Below are 13,379 nucleotides of genomic sequence, written 5' to 3'. Positions count from 1 at the left end.
CTATTATCATTTAATTAATTACCAACATTGATACAATTTTGAACACAAATGGATTGAGAGTTTCTGATTTCCATTTTTAAACATCAGAAAACTATTACAGCAATCTCTATCTACCAAGATCTAGACAGAGTAGAAGTGTGGAGTTGCATTACGGGTTATACTGATGCATAAATTGCACAGGAAGATTAAATCCTTAACTTCTTAAAATGGCATGGCACAATCCCACTAGTTTGCTACACTTCCCCTTTTAAAATAATGTTTCCTCATCTAACTCTCCAGAATAATATCTTAGGCATAACCATAATACTGACTCCTGGTCCCCCACCAGCAACTCACAGCTAGCAGTCAATTCAGTAAAATTTTAGCTTTGCAGATGACAACTGCACCATATTAATAATCACAACTTTACTAAAGAGAAGGTTACAAACCAAAATACTGATACACATAGTTTTTTTAACAATAAAACAGAACACCCCACCCACCCCCAAAAAACCCACACACAAAACAAATCCCCCCCTTCCCCAATTTAAAAGTAAGCTATTCCAAACCATTCCTATACAAAGACTGGCCCAGGTAATATTTTAAATCCATACCAAAAATTGATGATCATATTAAATAATTATTTTTCAGCCTTTTAGTGATATTTAGAACTTAGGTTTTTAAATGCTCAAGATGCACATATTTCGTTTCTCAAACACCAAAATTCCTCTATCAAAAAAATTATGTACTACTAAGAAGAAATCTCCAGCGCTGAAGAACATTCTTTTCCAATATAGATATACACTGTACCTGCAAATGACCAGTACCCATCTCTTCAGCAAAACCTATAAATGTAATCTGTAAAATAAATGCATGAACATATTAAAGTACAGCAAATAACTTTTTCATTTTCTGCAGATACTTAACAGTTAAAAATGCAGCAAGCTTTACCATAAAGCTTCATTCTACTGCCACAAAAACCGTACCTCAGAGCAGCATACCTTGCTCAAACAGTAGCACATAGTCTTACACAAAGACTAGTACTGCAATGCTATTTGACTTGTGAAAAGTCAGATCCAACTAAAGAGCACATACAACATTTGAAACCTACTATTTTCTAGTGGACTATTGGCTAGTATACATTGAGCAACATGTATAAGTCTCATTACATGTTAAAATAAACATGATTTTGCAAAGATCAGTGCTCATCTGTCCTTGCTTCAAGATGGACCCATATAAAACAGTTCCAGTTTGAAATCTGTCCATGCTAACTGTGATGCATTTGAATATATTGAAGAGAGCATAATGCCATCACATTATACAATTTACCATGTAAACTGATTAGCCTAAGACCAAAACAGAACAGATTAATTAAGCCACACATTTGCATGCAATATCCAAGTAGATAAACCCCTAAAGTAAAAAGAATTAAAATAGTCAACGTCAAAAAAAAAAAAAAAAGGCCTTGTCAGGCTCAGGAACCTGGATTATGTCAGAAATGTCAGCTTTACCTCAGGTTTTTGTGCTTGTGGACAGGCAAGATATTTCACCACATATTCTCCCTCTCTTCTGTCTACAGGTGTCTTGTATTGTTCAACACAGACAAAAGAGAGTCGGTGTTTTGTCTTACCTTCATTCTTCAGGGTCAGAACATGATCTATTTTACATCCACTACACAAACTTTGTTTCAAATGTCTGATTTCCTCAGTTCTCATTTAGTATTTCCCTAATGACAAATCAACAGTGTACCCAAATGCTCAAAAAAAATCCCAATGAATTTATTTTCAAATCAGGGCTGTAAAAAAATAATCTTTGTTTCTATTTTGTAGATTTGGAATAAAGCACCAAGATTAAATACTTCCACTGATGTTTGGACCCAAGTTTGATATGGATTGGATTCAACTATTTCAGAGCACTATGCAATAGACTGAATTTTATGTATTGAAGTCACAGCTCACACCAAATTTGTAGCAGCTACTCCCTGTTACTGTAAGGTAGTCAGTCAGTTCTCAAGTTTAAAAACAGTAAAGAACATCATAATCACTTATTATTAACTGGTTCAGCTACTTGATCATGCATACATAAAAGGGACAAATCTATAAAACAGAACACCTAAAAAAAATGTTTTGAACTGTATTTGAGTTTTGAGTATGTTCTTTCAATGTGTGAACAAAAAAAACCCTAAACTTTCTTTTAAAATGAAATCATACTAAAATATTAAAAATGTTGACTTGTTTATTTCAGGAGGTCTCATGCTGGGAAGCTACTGTGCCCCCAGAAAATATCTTCCTGTTTATATCCACTTATCTTTATTCCAGTTACGACAAAATTCTAAGTGAAACAGTGCTTCATAGTAGCACTCCAAATAGCTCCAGACAAATTACAGTCTCCAGTACTGTATTCACTGTGTTAACTATGCAACAATCCTGTTTACGCAATGTACCCTTCAGCTCCTACACCTTTTCTTCAACTCCTAATTTTATCTGTTCAGTAGCTGCAAGACACCTTTCATTTTCTACATCTTTTTATCTGTACCGTACCTACAATATGAACTGAATTCTTCCACAGAAGAGGCAAAATAGCAAACAATTTAAAGGACTTGGAAAAAAACTAGTTCTCTGAGCATTTTGGAAGGCTTCAGGATTTGTTGCTGTTGTGGTTTTTTTGGTAGTTTGTTTTTTTTTTAATGGGTGTTTGCTCTTTTGTCTTCTTACATGCCCTTTCCTCTTCCTCAAGATAATGATTCCAACCCTTTCCTTCTTCTGTGGGATAACTCATTGTGCAATACAGGGCAGCATGCAGGAGTCATAGCTTCATAACGATGAAGGCACATGAGTCCATATGTACACTGATGAGCTAGTAGACTGCTGTCAAGGAGACCACACCACTGACAAATCTGCCTATTTTTGCCTCATTGACAACATTAACTTGGATTTCTTTATAGCGGCCAAACTCCAGCTTTCACAGAAAAATAAATCACCTTTTAAGACATCAAACATGTCTGAAATTAGTACACCAGTTCAGAAGTTGTTGGGGAGTAGGCCAGCAAGATAGAAAGCCCAACAGTTGGTAAACACAAGCCTTTTCTTTAAAGTAAAAATAGTGCATGAGAGACTGTATTTGAAGGCTATCATAACCCATGTGTACAGAGGAAATTAATTAAAATGGTACAGGAAACCTAAATTTTTGTTTTTGGTAAGTGTGAGAAATTACCTTTGCAGTCCTAATAATGTTCTTTTAGCATTACTCTACATATAGGTATCTTTCTCTATATTCTTACAAGAAAACAAAACAAAACAAAAAACTGTTCTGTGGCAGGATATTGACCCTCTCACATTTCAACCAGAGGGCTCTTAATTGCTCAAGGTAATAAGGTAACTAAATATAGTCAGCTATCCTTCTCCATAGGGACCGTCATTATAGGCATATAAAACACGTTGTCAGCTATTTGCTACAAGAAAAAAAAAAAGGAGGGACCCAATATTTGAGGAGTTTCATAGATTCTAGAGCATGGTCTGTCTGAACAGACACAGAGAAGTTTTTCCCACTCCTCCACTGCTTAACATTTCTTCCTTACCTCTAATCTGCCACAGCTCTTCATCTTTCACAAATTCAGCTTCTTGCCTGCTCCCCAAACGTTTCATACAGTCACAACCTCAATAACCAGCCAGTCCCAAAAACCCTCGTGATACCCAGGCAATCCTAACTCATCTCTGAGATGAGCCGGCAGTGTGCCCAGGTGGCCAAGAAGGCCAACAGCGTCCTGGCCTGTATCAGGAATAGTGTGGCCAGCAGGAGTAGGGAAGTGATTGTGCCCCTGTACTCGGCACTGGTGAGGCCGCACCTTGAATCCTGTGTTCAGTTTTGGGCCCCTCACTACAAGAAGGATGTTGAGGTGCTGGAGCGTGTCCAGAGAAGGGCAACGAAGCTGGTGAGGGGTCTGGAGCACAAGTCTTATGAGGAGCGGCTGAGGGAACTGGGGGTGTTCAGTCTGGAGAAGAGGAGGCTGAGAGGAGACCTTATCGCTCTCTACAACTACCTGAAAGGGGGTTGTGGCGACGAGGGGGTTGGCCTCTTCTCCCAAGTAACTAGCGATAGGACAAGAGGAAATGGCTTCCAGTTGCGCCAGGGGAGGGTTAGATTGGATATTAGGAAAAATTTCTTCACTGAGAGGGTGGTCAGGCATTGGAACAGGCTGCCCAGGGAGGCGGTGGAGTCGCCATCTCTGGAAGTGTTCAAGAAACGTGTGGATGTGGCGCTTCAGGACATGGTCTAGGGGACATGGTGGCGCTGGATTAATGGTTGGACTTGATGATCTGGAAGGTCCTTTCCAACCTAGTGTTTCTGTGATTCTGTGATTCTGCTGGTCACACAATCTGCCTCTTCCTTTCCTCCTGCTACTCCCTATCCAATTATCAGTGTTCTCTAACCACTTCCCAGGTCTTTTTTGTTTTATTACCCCTTATATCAGCTCCTCTGCCTGGCCAGTTCAGGTCACCGTCTCCTTCTCTAAGCTCCTTGTCATGCCTGTCAACTACTACTTAGTAGTCTTCTAAAACACTTAATGCAAGATACCTTCTTCCTTTTTTCTTTTCCCTTTGGAGAAGCTGCTATTAGTCTTGTAACTCAAACAGCTCTAGTTATGCCTCCTCACAGCTTGAGAGTTACTGTCTCTAAAGGCTGACACTAGATTGCTTCCCTACAGTTTCTTATAAGCGTGCTGCTAATGAAAAATTGAGTCCTCTCTTTTGTTGGGCATCTAATGAACCTAATCGGTTTCAGTCTGCAGCCTATGGCTCTACACAATTTTCTCCCACAACACTGAATGTCAAGTGCCACTCCCATCCCTCCCTGTGTTCCTAAAAACCTAGCCAACTCATCCTCTAGGAAAGAGGAAAACGTTAACAACCAAAATTACAAATACTTTACAGTCCTGCGTTCTGTCCAGGTCTACTTTTCTCTCCAGACCTTGCCCAGCTTTTGGCCCATCCGTATTAACGTAAAAGAAGTCCAGATCTGCAATGTTGAGGCTTCAGCTTTTAGTGCTGAGCACAGGGAAAACAAGAGCAATCACTTCAACTTTTATTTTCAGACCTGGATCAAAATGTTCTGCTACTTAGTTAGGATACCAGCCATACAAACTGGATCACAGGACTGCTCACAAATCCAGCACACCCAGTTATACAATTCTTACAAATTTATCTATCTACACGTTTTGCTTTTTTAATTTCACAATGCTACAAAGCAGAGAAATGTCATCTTGTAGCGTTACAGCTCTTTTCAAGACTACAGTGAGTGAATTCAGAATGACAACAGGGGTTACAGATTTTACAGCCAGTAACTTGCAGCATTGTTCCCATTTACATCCAATTACATCCTGCAATTTCCCATACTGCTTCACGCTAAATCATTTTCTATCATAGCCACAAAATATATATAAATGGTCAGGTTATGCCAAACCTCAATAAAATTATCTTGCTCTTCCTGATTTCGACATTCCTCTGCTGATACACTGCATAACTCTTTTCTGCTGTGTAGCAGTGACTTCATAGAGTGCAGTACACCTTCACCAAAACTCTGAAAAACAATGAAATAAATGTAAGACAAAAAAAAAGCATTTTCAGTTTTGCATTCAGGGTCCATCCATCTATCCCCTGCCTCCCATAGGCTTCCCTACTCCAAGTACTATTTCAAATTACTTTGTATATAAATATAAATCACCAAGTCTGAAGTTTAAATTTACTTCAGGACATGGAACTGAAACAGGCAAGTTGTTTTCTTCAAGCAATACTTTTATTCCAAAAGAAGTTGACCATTCAGTATTTAAAAAAAGAAAAAAAGGTGAGAACATGCAGACTTGAAGAAAAGAAACAGATGAATCCAAGAAGAAATCCGAGCCCCATCTATTCCCTGCATCAAAGGCTGTATATGCAACTTTTCCATCAGCTTTTACTTAAAAAGGATAAAAAGCAAATTTAGCCAAGAAAAGCAATGGAGGTGGCTTCAAAAGTCAGAGGGAAAGAAAACAAACAAACAAACAAACCCCAAGAAAATCCACACACATTCTCCTTTCCCGTTCCTTGAAGAATATGAAACAACTGTAACCTAATCTCATGTAAAAACTTCTGGTAACATTTCTTATATTTACACTTACAGTGATATGCAAGCACCCACAGATGGCTAAAAAAGGCTTAAGAATCTGAGACTTTCTCCCAGTGTAACAAAGTGCAGCAGAACAAAAGAATTATCATCACTGGTATCTGAAGTCAAATAACACAAGAAGACAGAACAACAACAAAAACTGGTTCACTCAGCTTGTATAAAAGACAACATCCTCTCACCTGTTTTAGGAAGTTAGCAACCTTTATTTTTTATTTTAAAATTGTCATCTTCTCTAGCGAGTGGTAATGTTAAGAAGAAAAATAAGATCATGATATGGTTATAAATTGTTAATTTGATTATTTATTCTCTATGTGATTGCCCTGTTAAAAATAAAGCGACAAATCAGCATGTCCAACTTATGACAAATTCATTCAAATTTGCATAGCTTCTTAAACAATAGCAGAAGTGCGAGACAGCTAAATTTAGTCAGAGAATGTTTTGCATTTCTGATACTCCCACAGCAAAAACAATCCCTTTATGGTAAAATGTGATCTTAATGTATTACAGTTAAATCTCAAGACAGATTTTTTTTTTTTTTCCCCCTGTGGAAAAAATGGTATCAAGTACCACTACATGGGAAGCCCAATTGTTACAGCACGGCCAGTGTCACCACACTTGTAATCATGGCAATACAAAATTAAGAAAGAATTTCTAGAGTGAATGGACAAAAGCAAAATAGAAACTTCACTTGAGGATCCTTCAAATTACCAAAATGTATTTCAAACTGTTAGCAAACAAGGCCCAGACTACCACTCAGACAGCCAAGGCCAAGTGACATTAAAGCAGTCAGAACTGTCACTTTTATGGAAAAGTAACAGCTGAACTATTTTAAAATGCATTTAAGGCAATTATTAGGTCATATGAAATAAATTAACTGTTCAACTAATTTCCACTTTCACCTATTCCTTTGTTCCCACACGTTTAGTTGCAATTTACTTCCACATTTTAGTAATCATAGAATCACAGAATATTTTTGCTTGGAAGGAACATTTAAAGGCCATCTAGTCCAACCCCCTGAAAGAAGTAGGGACATCTTCAACTACAGCAGGTTGCTCAGAGCCTCCTCCATCCTCACCTTGAAAGTTGCCTATGGATCTATTGGGGCATCTACCACCACTCTGGGCAACCCGTGCCAGTGGTTCACCACCCTCATTAGGAAAAATTTCTTCCTTCTACCTAGTTTCAGTCTAACCCCTTTGAGTTTAAAACCATTACCCCTTGTCCTATCGCAACAGACCCTGCTAAAAGTCTGTCACCACCTTTTTTATAAGCCCCTTTGAAGTACTGGAAGGCTGCAATAAGGTCTTCCTGGAGCCTTCTCTTCCCCAGGCTCAAAAACCCCAAATCTCTCAGCCTGTCCTCACAGCAGAAGTATTCCATTCCTCTGATCATTTCTGTGGCCCGATGGCCCTCCTCTAGACCCGCTCCAACAGGTTCAACGGGTGTCTTTACTGTGCTGAAGGCACCAGACCTGGACACAAGACTCCAGGTGGGGTCCCAGCAGAGCAGAGCAGAGGGGCAGAACCACCGCCCTTGACCTGCTGGCCATGCTTCTTTGGATGCAGCCCAGGATACAGTTGGCCTTCTGGGCAGCAAGCGCACATTGCCGGCTCATGTCCAGCTTTTCATCCACCAGTACCCCCAGGTCCTTCTTGCCAGGGCTGTTCTCAATCCCTTCAACCCCCAGCCTGTATTGATACCAGGGGTTGCTCCAACCCAAGGGCAGGACCCTGCACTTGGCCTTGGTGAATCTTGTGAGTTCACATGGGCCCACTCTTCAAGCTTGCCCAGGTCCCTCTGGATGGCACCCTGTCTCTCAGGCATGTCAACTGCACCACTCAGCTTGGCGTCATCTGCAAACTTGCTGAGGGTGCACTCGATCCCAATGTCTATGTCACTGATGAAGATATTAAAGAGTCCCACTACAGACCCCTGAGGGACACCACTCGTCACCTATCTCCATCTGGACATTGAGCTGTTGACCACCATCCTCTGGATGCAACCATCCAACCAATACCTCATCCACCCAACAAATCCTTCTCTCTCCAATAGACAGAGAAGGATGTTGGGGGGAAACCTTGTCAAAGGCCTTACAGAAGTCCAGACAGATGACATCCACAGCTCTTCCCTTGACCAGTAATCCTAGAAGGCCACCAGGTTGGTCAGGCAGGACTTGCCCTTGGTGAAGCCATGCTGGCTGTCTCAAATCACCTCCCTGCCCTCCATGTGCCTCAGCATAGCTTCTAGGAGGATCTGCTCCATGATCTTCCCAGGCACAGAAGTGAAGCTGACAGATCAGTAGTTCCCAGGGTCCTCCTTTTGACCCTTTTCAAAAATGGGTGAAATGTTTCCCTTTTTCCAGTCTCCAGGGACTTCACCTGACTGCCAGGACTTTTCAAATATTATGGACAATGGTTGGCAACTACAACATTTCCTCAGGACTCTAGGATGCACCTTATCAGGTCCCATAGACTTGTATATGTTCAGGTTCCTCAGGTGGTCATGAACCTGATCTTCTCTTACAGTGGGAGGGACTTTGCTCCTCCAGTTCATTCATTTCATACAAAAGTAATTTCTGAAGTCAAGCAAGCATGTTGAAATGTCTCATTTTCAGCTTCTACAGTAACTTAATCACAACACTCAAAATAGTAAAAGTCATACAGTGTGACCTGCTAATTTTCTGCAGACCAGGTGATCCAGTTTGAGAAAGGCTTATCATTGTTCTCTAGTAGTCAGCTTTTCCAACGCTACAAACTACTACATACACCTTATTTATAAGCAAGTATTTTTCCCTAGTTTAACATCCTGAAATAAAAGGCAGGATGTATAACTAGAGCAGGAGTATGGTATTAAGAGCTACTATAGCTGAGGTATAGAAGAACCAGCATTCAAAACTCTACATAGGTCTGGTAGCACACTGATGGTGGCACTACATAACTGAAGTGATAAAACAACCATAATTAAAAAAAGGAGGAAGAAGGAAATGATGCATGTTTTTAAGATCATATTAACAAATATGAAAGAGTTCAGAACATGGAAAGAATAAAGATATGGAAATTAACAGACACAATGCATAGACAGAGGAAAGGTCTCATCTATCTGGACTTCCATAGATTATTTACACTGAAACATATGAAGAGTTAAAAAACCAGAAAAAGACAGAGAGCGCTGTTTCTGGAAAAGAAAAATTTGCATGAACAGAGATAACAAGGGGGTTTTTTGAATATATAGTAGATGTATGTCAGTAACCAACTTCCTCAAAATTTATCTTGAGACTCAAGTCAAGCATCATCATCATTAATATATTTAATGGGAAAAAAAATATGCAGATGAAAGCTGATGATAACTCCAAGTAAGCCTTCCTCTTCAGTTAAGAGGAAGAACAGCACATCATACAGTAGGAACTTGCTCAATGTGAGAGTATTTTAAAATGCAACTGTATGAAGTGCAGTTACATCCTTAAAAACTAAAAGCAAGCTTTAAAATAGAGTTGCAAATTCACAAGTTGGGAAATAAAAGACCCGAGCTGACTTCTTGATCATGGTATAGCAATGAATGGTCAATATGATAGACCACTGAAAATAGCAAACATGACCCTAGTATACATCCTTTAGTGAAAGAACTGACATCAGAGTCACTGAGAAGGACATCCTGTGTAATTGCACATACAGTATCATCCACATGTAAAAAGAAGATTAACTTACAGCAAGCACAGAAAGTAGGACTTTGAAGGATAATCGCTGGAATGCAGAGGCTTTCATACAAAAGCAGACTAAAACCTTAGTTTACACAGTTTCCAAAAGCCAAGGCTAACAGAGGACAGATCACCAACTGTAAAAACATCACGAGGGTGAACGTCAGCAAAGGAAAAAACAAATATTTAAGCTGAAGAATAATGACATCCATGAACAAACAGGTATAAATTTGCTGTGAATGGCTTCAGCCTGGAATTCATAAGATTCTTAGCTACTACAGCAGTGTGGTTCAAAAAGACTTAAAGACAGCAGCGTGTTGTTGTGTTTTTTAATCTCCCCTCATTAATTCTGAGACTGTATTTAGTCACTTTTTCATATTCTTATCAAAGTTGTGCCTGTGACAGCAAAAGACTGGACTCAATTTCAGAGAAATCCTCCTAACCAACAGATGACGAAAGCAAATTCTCTCACAATCCCAATCTAGGAGACACCCAACTACATTAAAAACTGAAAACCAGCAAGTCCCCAAGACTATCAGCTCAGTTTAGGTAAGGACAAGAGGTCATCTTCAACAAAAGGATGTCATTTGTTTTTATAAATAGTACAACTACTTCCAATATACATCGACATATGGGCAAAAAAACCCAAGCAATCTATAAAGCTCTATTTCTAGGCCCATGTACTCCAGTCACATGTCTGGCAAGAAATCCTGTTTCAATAGCAAACACAGATTTCAAACTTACTAAGTCATACTAGGGGAAAAGCACAAATATCCTCAAATGGGCACAGAGCTAGACAGACCTGAACGATGAAAATCCTTCTCAAGCCTCTAGCTCAAATGAGCAATTCAAAGTTTTGCACTGTCCCCTTAGTGGTCAGCAAATCAAGAAGTCATTGTCCATGGATCCTTCATAGTACACTGGAGGAAATTCTATACTAATCAGTCTCATGAACTATTTTAAACAACTGCTCTCTAACATTTCAAACAACCACAAACCTGCAAGATGCCACTATGTGCTGAGAAGTCAAGTCCAGTGCTGGAGAGACATGTTTCCTCTGCTCTTAAGTAACAAAACAGCTCTTCCTGATTTCGTGTGCTGTAAAATTTAAATGGACTGCATATTTTGAAGTCATTTTGTAAAAATGGAAACTTAGGCTTTAAATGTGCATACCACAACCATGCACTGACTTCTAAGAGCTACTGCAACAATTCCTGTGAAGTATTACAAAGAGGACATGAACCAGACTGCAAACTGTAAATCAACAGAAGAGGAAAACATAGTGCGATTCTGACCACCCTCCTGCCTGGCTCTGCGAGAAAGAAAGTACCACACTCTAAGTAAGCCACTCCTCGGGGAAAAATCAAGAGGAGGCAGCTACAGATCAAAACATCAGAGCCTGGCTGGATGAAAATGTAGAATTCTGAGAAAGACACCTGAGAAGGGTCAAATTCATGTTCCTAGAACCACACAGTCCAGAATGCTTGATGGCAATTAACAGAGCAATTCATAGAGCTAGTATTTTAGGCAACCATTAGAATCAGTGAAGAATCACTGGTCACCATCATTATCAGAAAGATGCTTCTGCAACCCAAAGGCCTAAAAACATGGGGGTGCATGGATGGAGGGGGTGGTTTTTTTGGTTTGTTCTTTAAATTGAAGAAGGGGGGAAAAAAACCCAGAAACAAATAAAGGGCAGGCAAAAAAAAGTCCTCTAAAATCGACCTCATGTTCAGGTTAAGAATGCAAAATGATCTGACTGTAGTTAAAGAACTCTATTTCAGCTGGAGATTTCTCATAAACCAATAAAACCTTTTATAACACGTACCTTAAAGTGAAAAAATATCATCCATGATTTCAAACTGCTTAACGTATGGCAGTTAACATTCTGTATCAGGACCTGAAACAACTGATTACCTGCCTGACAGTCCCATAATCCTTACCTTTGCCTTCAAGCAGTTTCTACAGGACCTATACCACAGACACTGTTCCCTTAAAACAACAAAATCTGCTTATGGAATAAAATAATGCAATTTTCATATGACAAGATACTTCCTCGCTCAGTTTCTCCTCTTAAGTATTGCACACACTTTTAAGTAAATAATTTATTATTAACCACTAAAGACCTAGAAAAATATGAATCTGTATTTAACAATTTTGACTGGATAAATAAATTTGTTCCTTCAGGATAAATTGCAACTTTCATTTCAGTAAGTGCTTATAGAGGTTACAAGAAAATTTGAGAAAGAGTATTTACGTTCTCCAAGCTAAAGTAACAAAATTTAAAAGAATGAATAAATAAATAAATACTGCTAAAAAAAAATTAATATCTTTCATAAGTGCTAGACATATTTTATTTTTCACCAAAGCACTGCCTAGAAGTTCAAGTAAACACAAGGATAAGCCAGTCAAGAAACCAAGATCTAGAGATAAAGTTCAGCAAGTCCTAACACAGACTTCACAGAACAGTTTTCAATGAACACTACATATTTATATTTCTATTTAAATTTATTACATATAAACTTGAAAAATGTGTGCTCAAAATGTAAATAAATATATCATTTCATCACATTACCTTAAAACAAAAGGCAAAAACAAAAGCATGCACTCCTTCCTGAAACTATTCTGCCTCCCAGTTCAACTATGCTAAATATGCCAAAGCATAAAGCAAAGGCAATTTCTTTGCCTCTTTGCAAAGTTAGACAAACAAAATTAAAACATATAAAGAAGAAGAAAAAAAACCAAACACCACCCAAAACCCCCCAACAAACCTACCACTTGACTTGATTCATTATTAGATTGTTGCAATAAAGAATGAAAAGCTCTGAGATTTTTTTTTTTTAATACAGATAATTACCTTTTTCACAGATACTCTTGGTTTCATTCGATTGCCCTGAGCCTTGGGGGGGCATATCATATCCATGATTTTACCAATCTTAATATTCGATGAAAGAAGACAGCTCAAAAACACCTACAAAAAATATTTATACTTTATTATTTTGTTTCCCCATTTAGTTTGTATACATTTTGAAAATGCAAATAGACAAAACAAAAAACAATAAAAACAATTTTAAACCTTTTTTAAACCAAGAAAGATTAAACAGCACATCATCCATATTGATTGCTGCCTCTGAAAAAGTACTGCCTTAATGATTTTTAAAATGATGCGCGAAATGTAAAACACACAGTTAGTTCCAACATTTTTCTTTAACTAGATTTCAAGGCTGCATTGGAGGGGAGGGGGAAACATAATATTAAATATTGTTTCACTATCGCTGATACTCTGGTGAAACCATACAACGCACTGGAACCACCCTTCAACAATCTCAAGAGGAAAACGTGCTACTTACCCACTCAACCAACTGGCCCATTTATTTCTGTCAACTCTAAGTACTACAGAGAAACACATGTGACTCCTGTTTAGGCTAACATGTCAACAATCTTGTTCTGTTCTCTAGCACTGCTCTGGGCAGTCCTGCCTCTGCTGGCAAAACACAGCGGCCCAAAGATGCGTTTACCAGCATTCTTACTTCACCAAAGTAGG

At 38.8% G+C, this 13,379-nt stretch overlaps 1 protein-coding gene across 1 annotated transcript in view; it reads right to left on the bottom strand.

The window, feature by feature from the left end:
• The window catches only part of AKAP11 (A kinase (PRKA) anchor protein 11), a 35,827-nt gene extending 23,069 nt beyond the window's left edge, over window positions 1–12,758 (bottom strand). The window contains exons 1-3 of the mRNA XM_010283627.1: window positions 12,693–12,758; window positions 5,440–5,556; window positions 790–837 (exon numbers count right to left, since the gene is read on the bottom strand). Coding sequence (XP_010281929.1) covers window positions 790–837; window positions 5,440–5,556; window positions 12,693–12,758 — 231 coding nt within the window. The remainder of the gene's footprint in view (window positions 1–789; window positions 838–5,439; window positions 5,557–12,692) is intronic.
• Between the last annotated feature and the right edge of the window lie 621 nt (window positions 12,759–13,379).

The sequence above is a fragment of the Phaethon lepturus genome, unplaced genomic scaffold (assembly GCF_000687285.1).
Source record: "Phaethon lepturus isolate BGI_N335 unplaced genomic scaffold, ASM68728v1 scaffold2673, whole genome shotgun sequence".
In the NCBI taxonomy this organism is placed as follows: domain Eukaryota; kingdom Metazoa; phylum Chordata; class Aves; order Phaethontiformes; family Phaethontidae; genus Phaethon; species Phaethon lepturus.
Note: the sequence above shows the minus strand (reverse complement) of the source record. Positions and strands in the feature narration are given on the sequence as shown.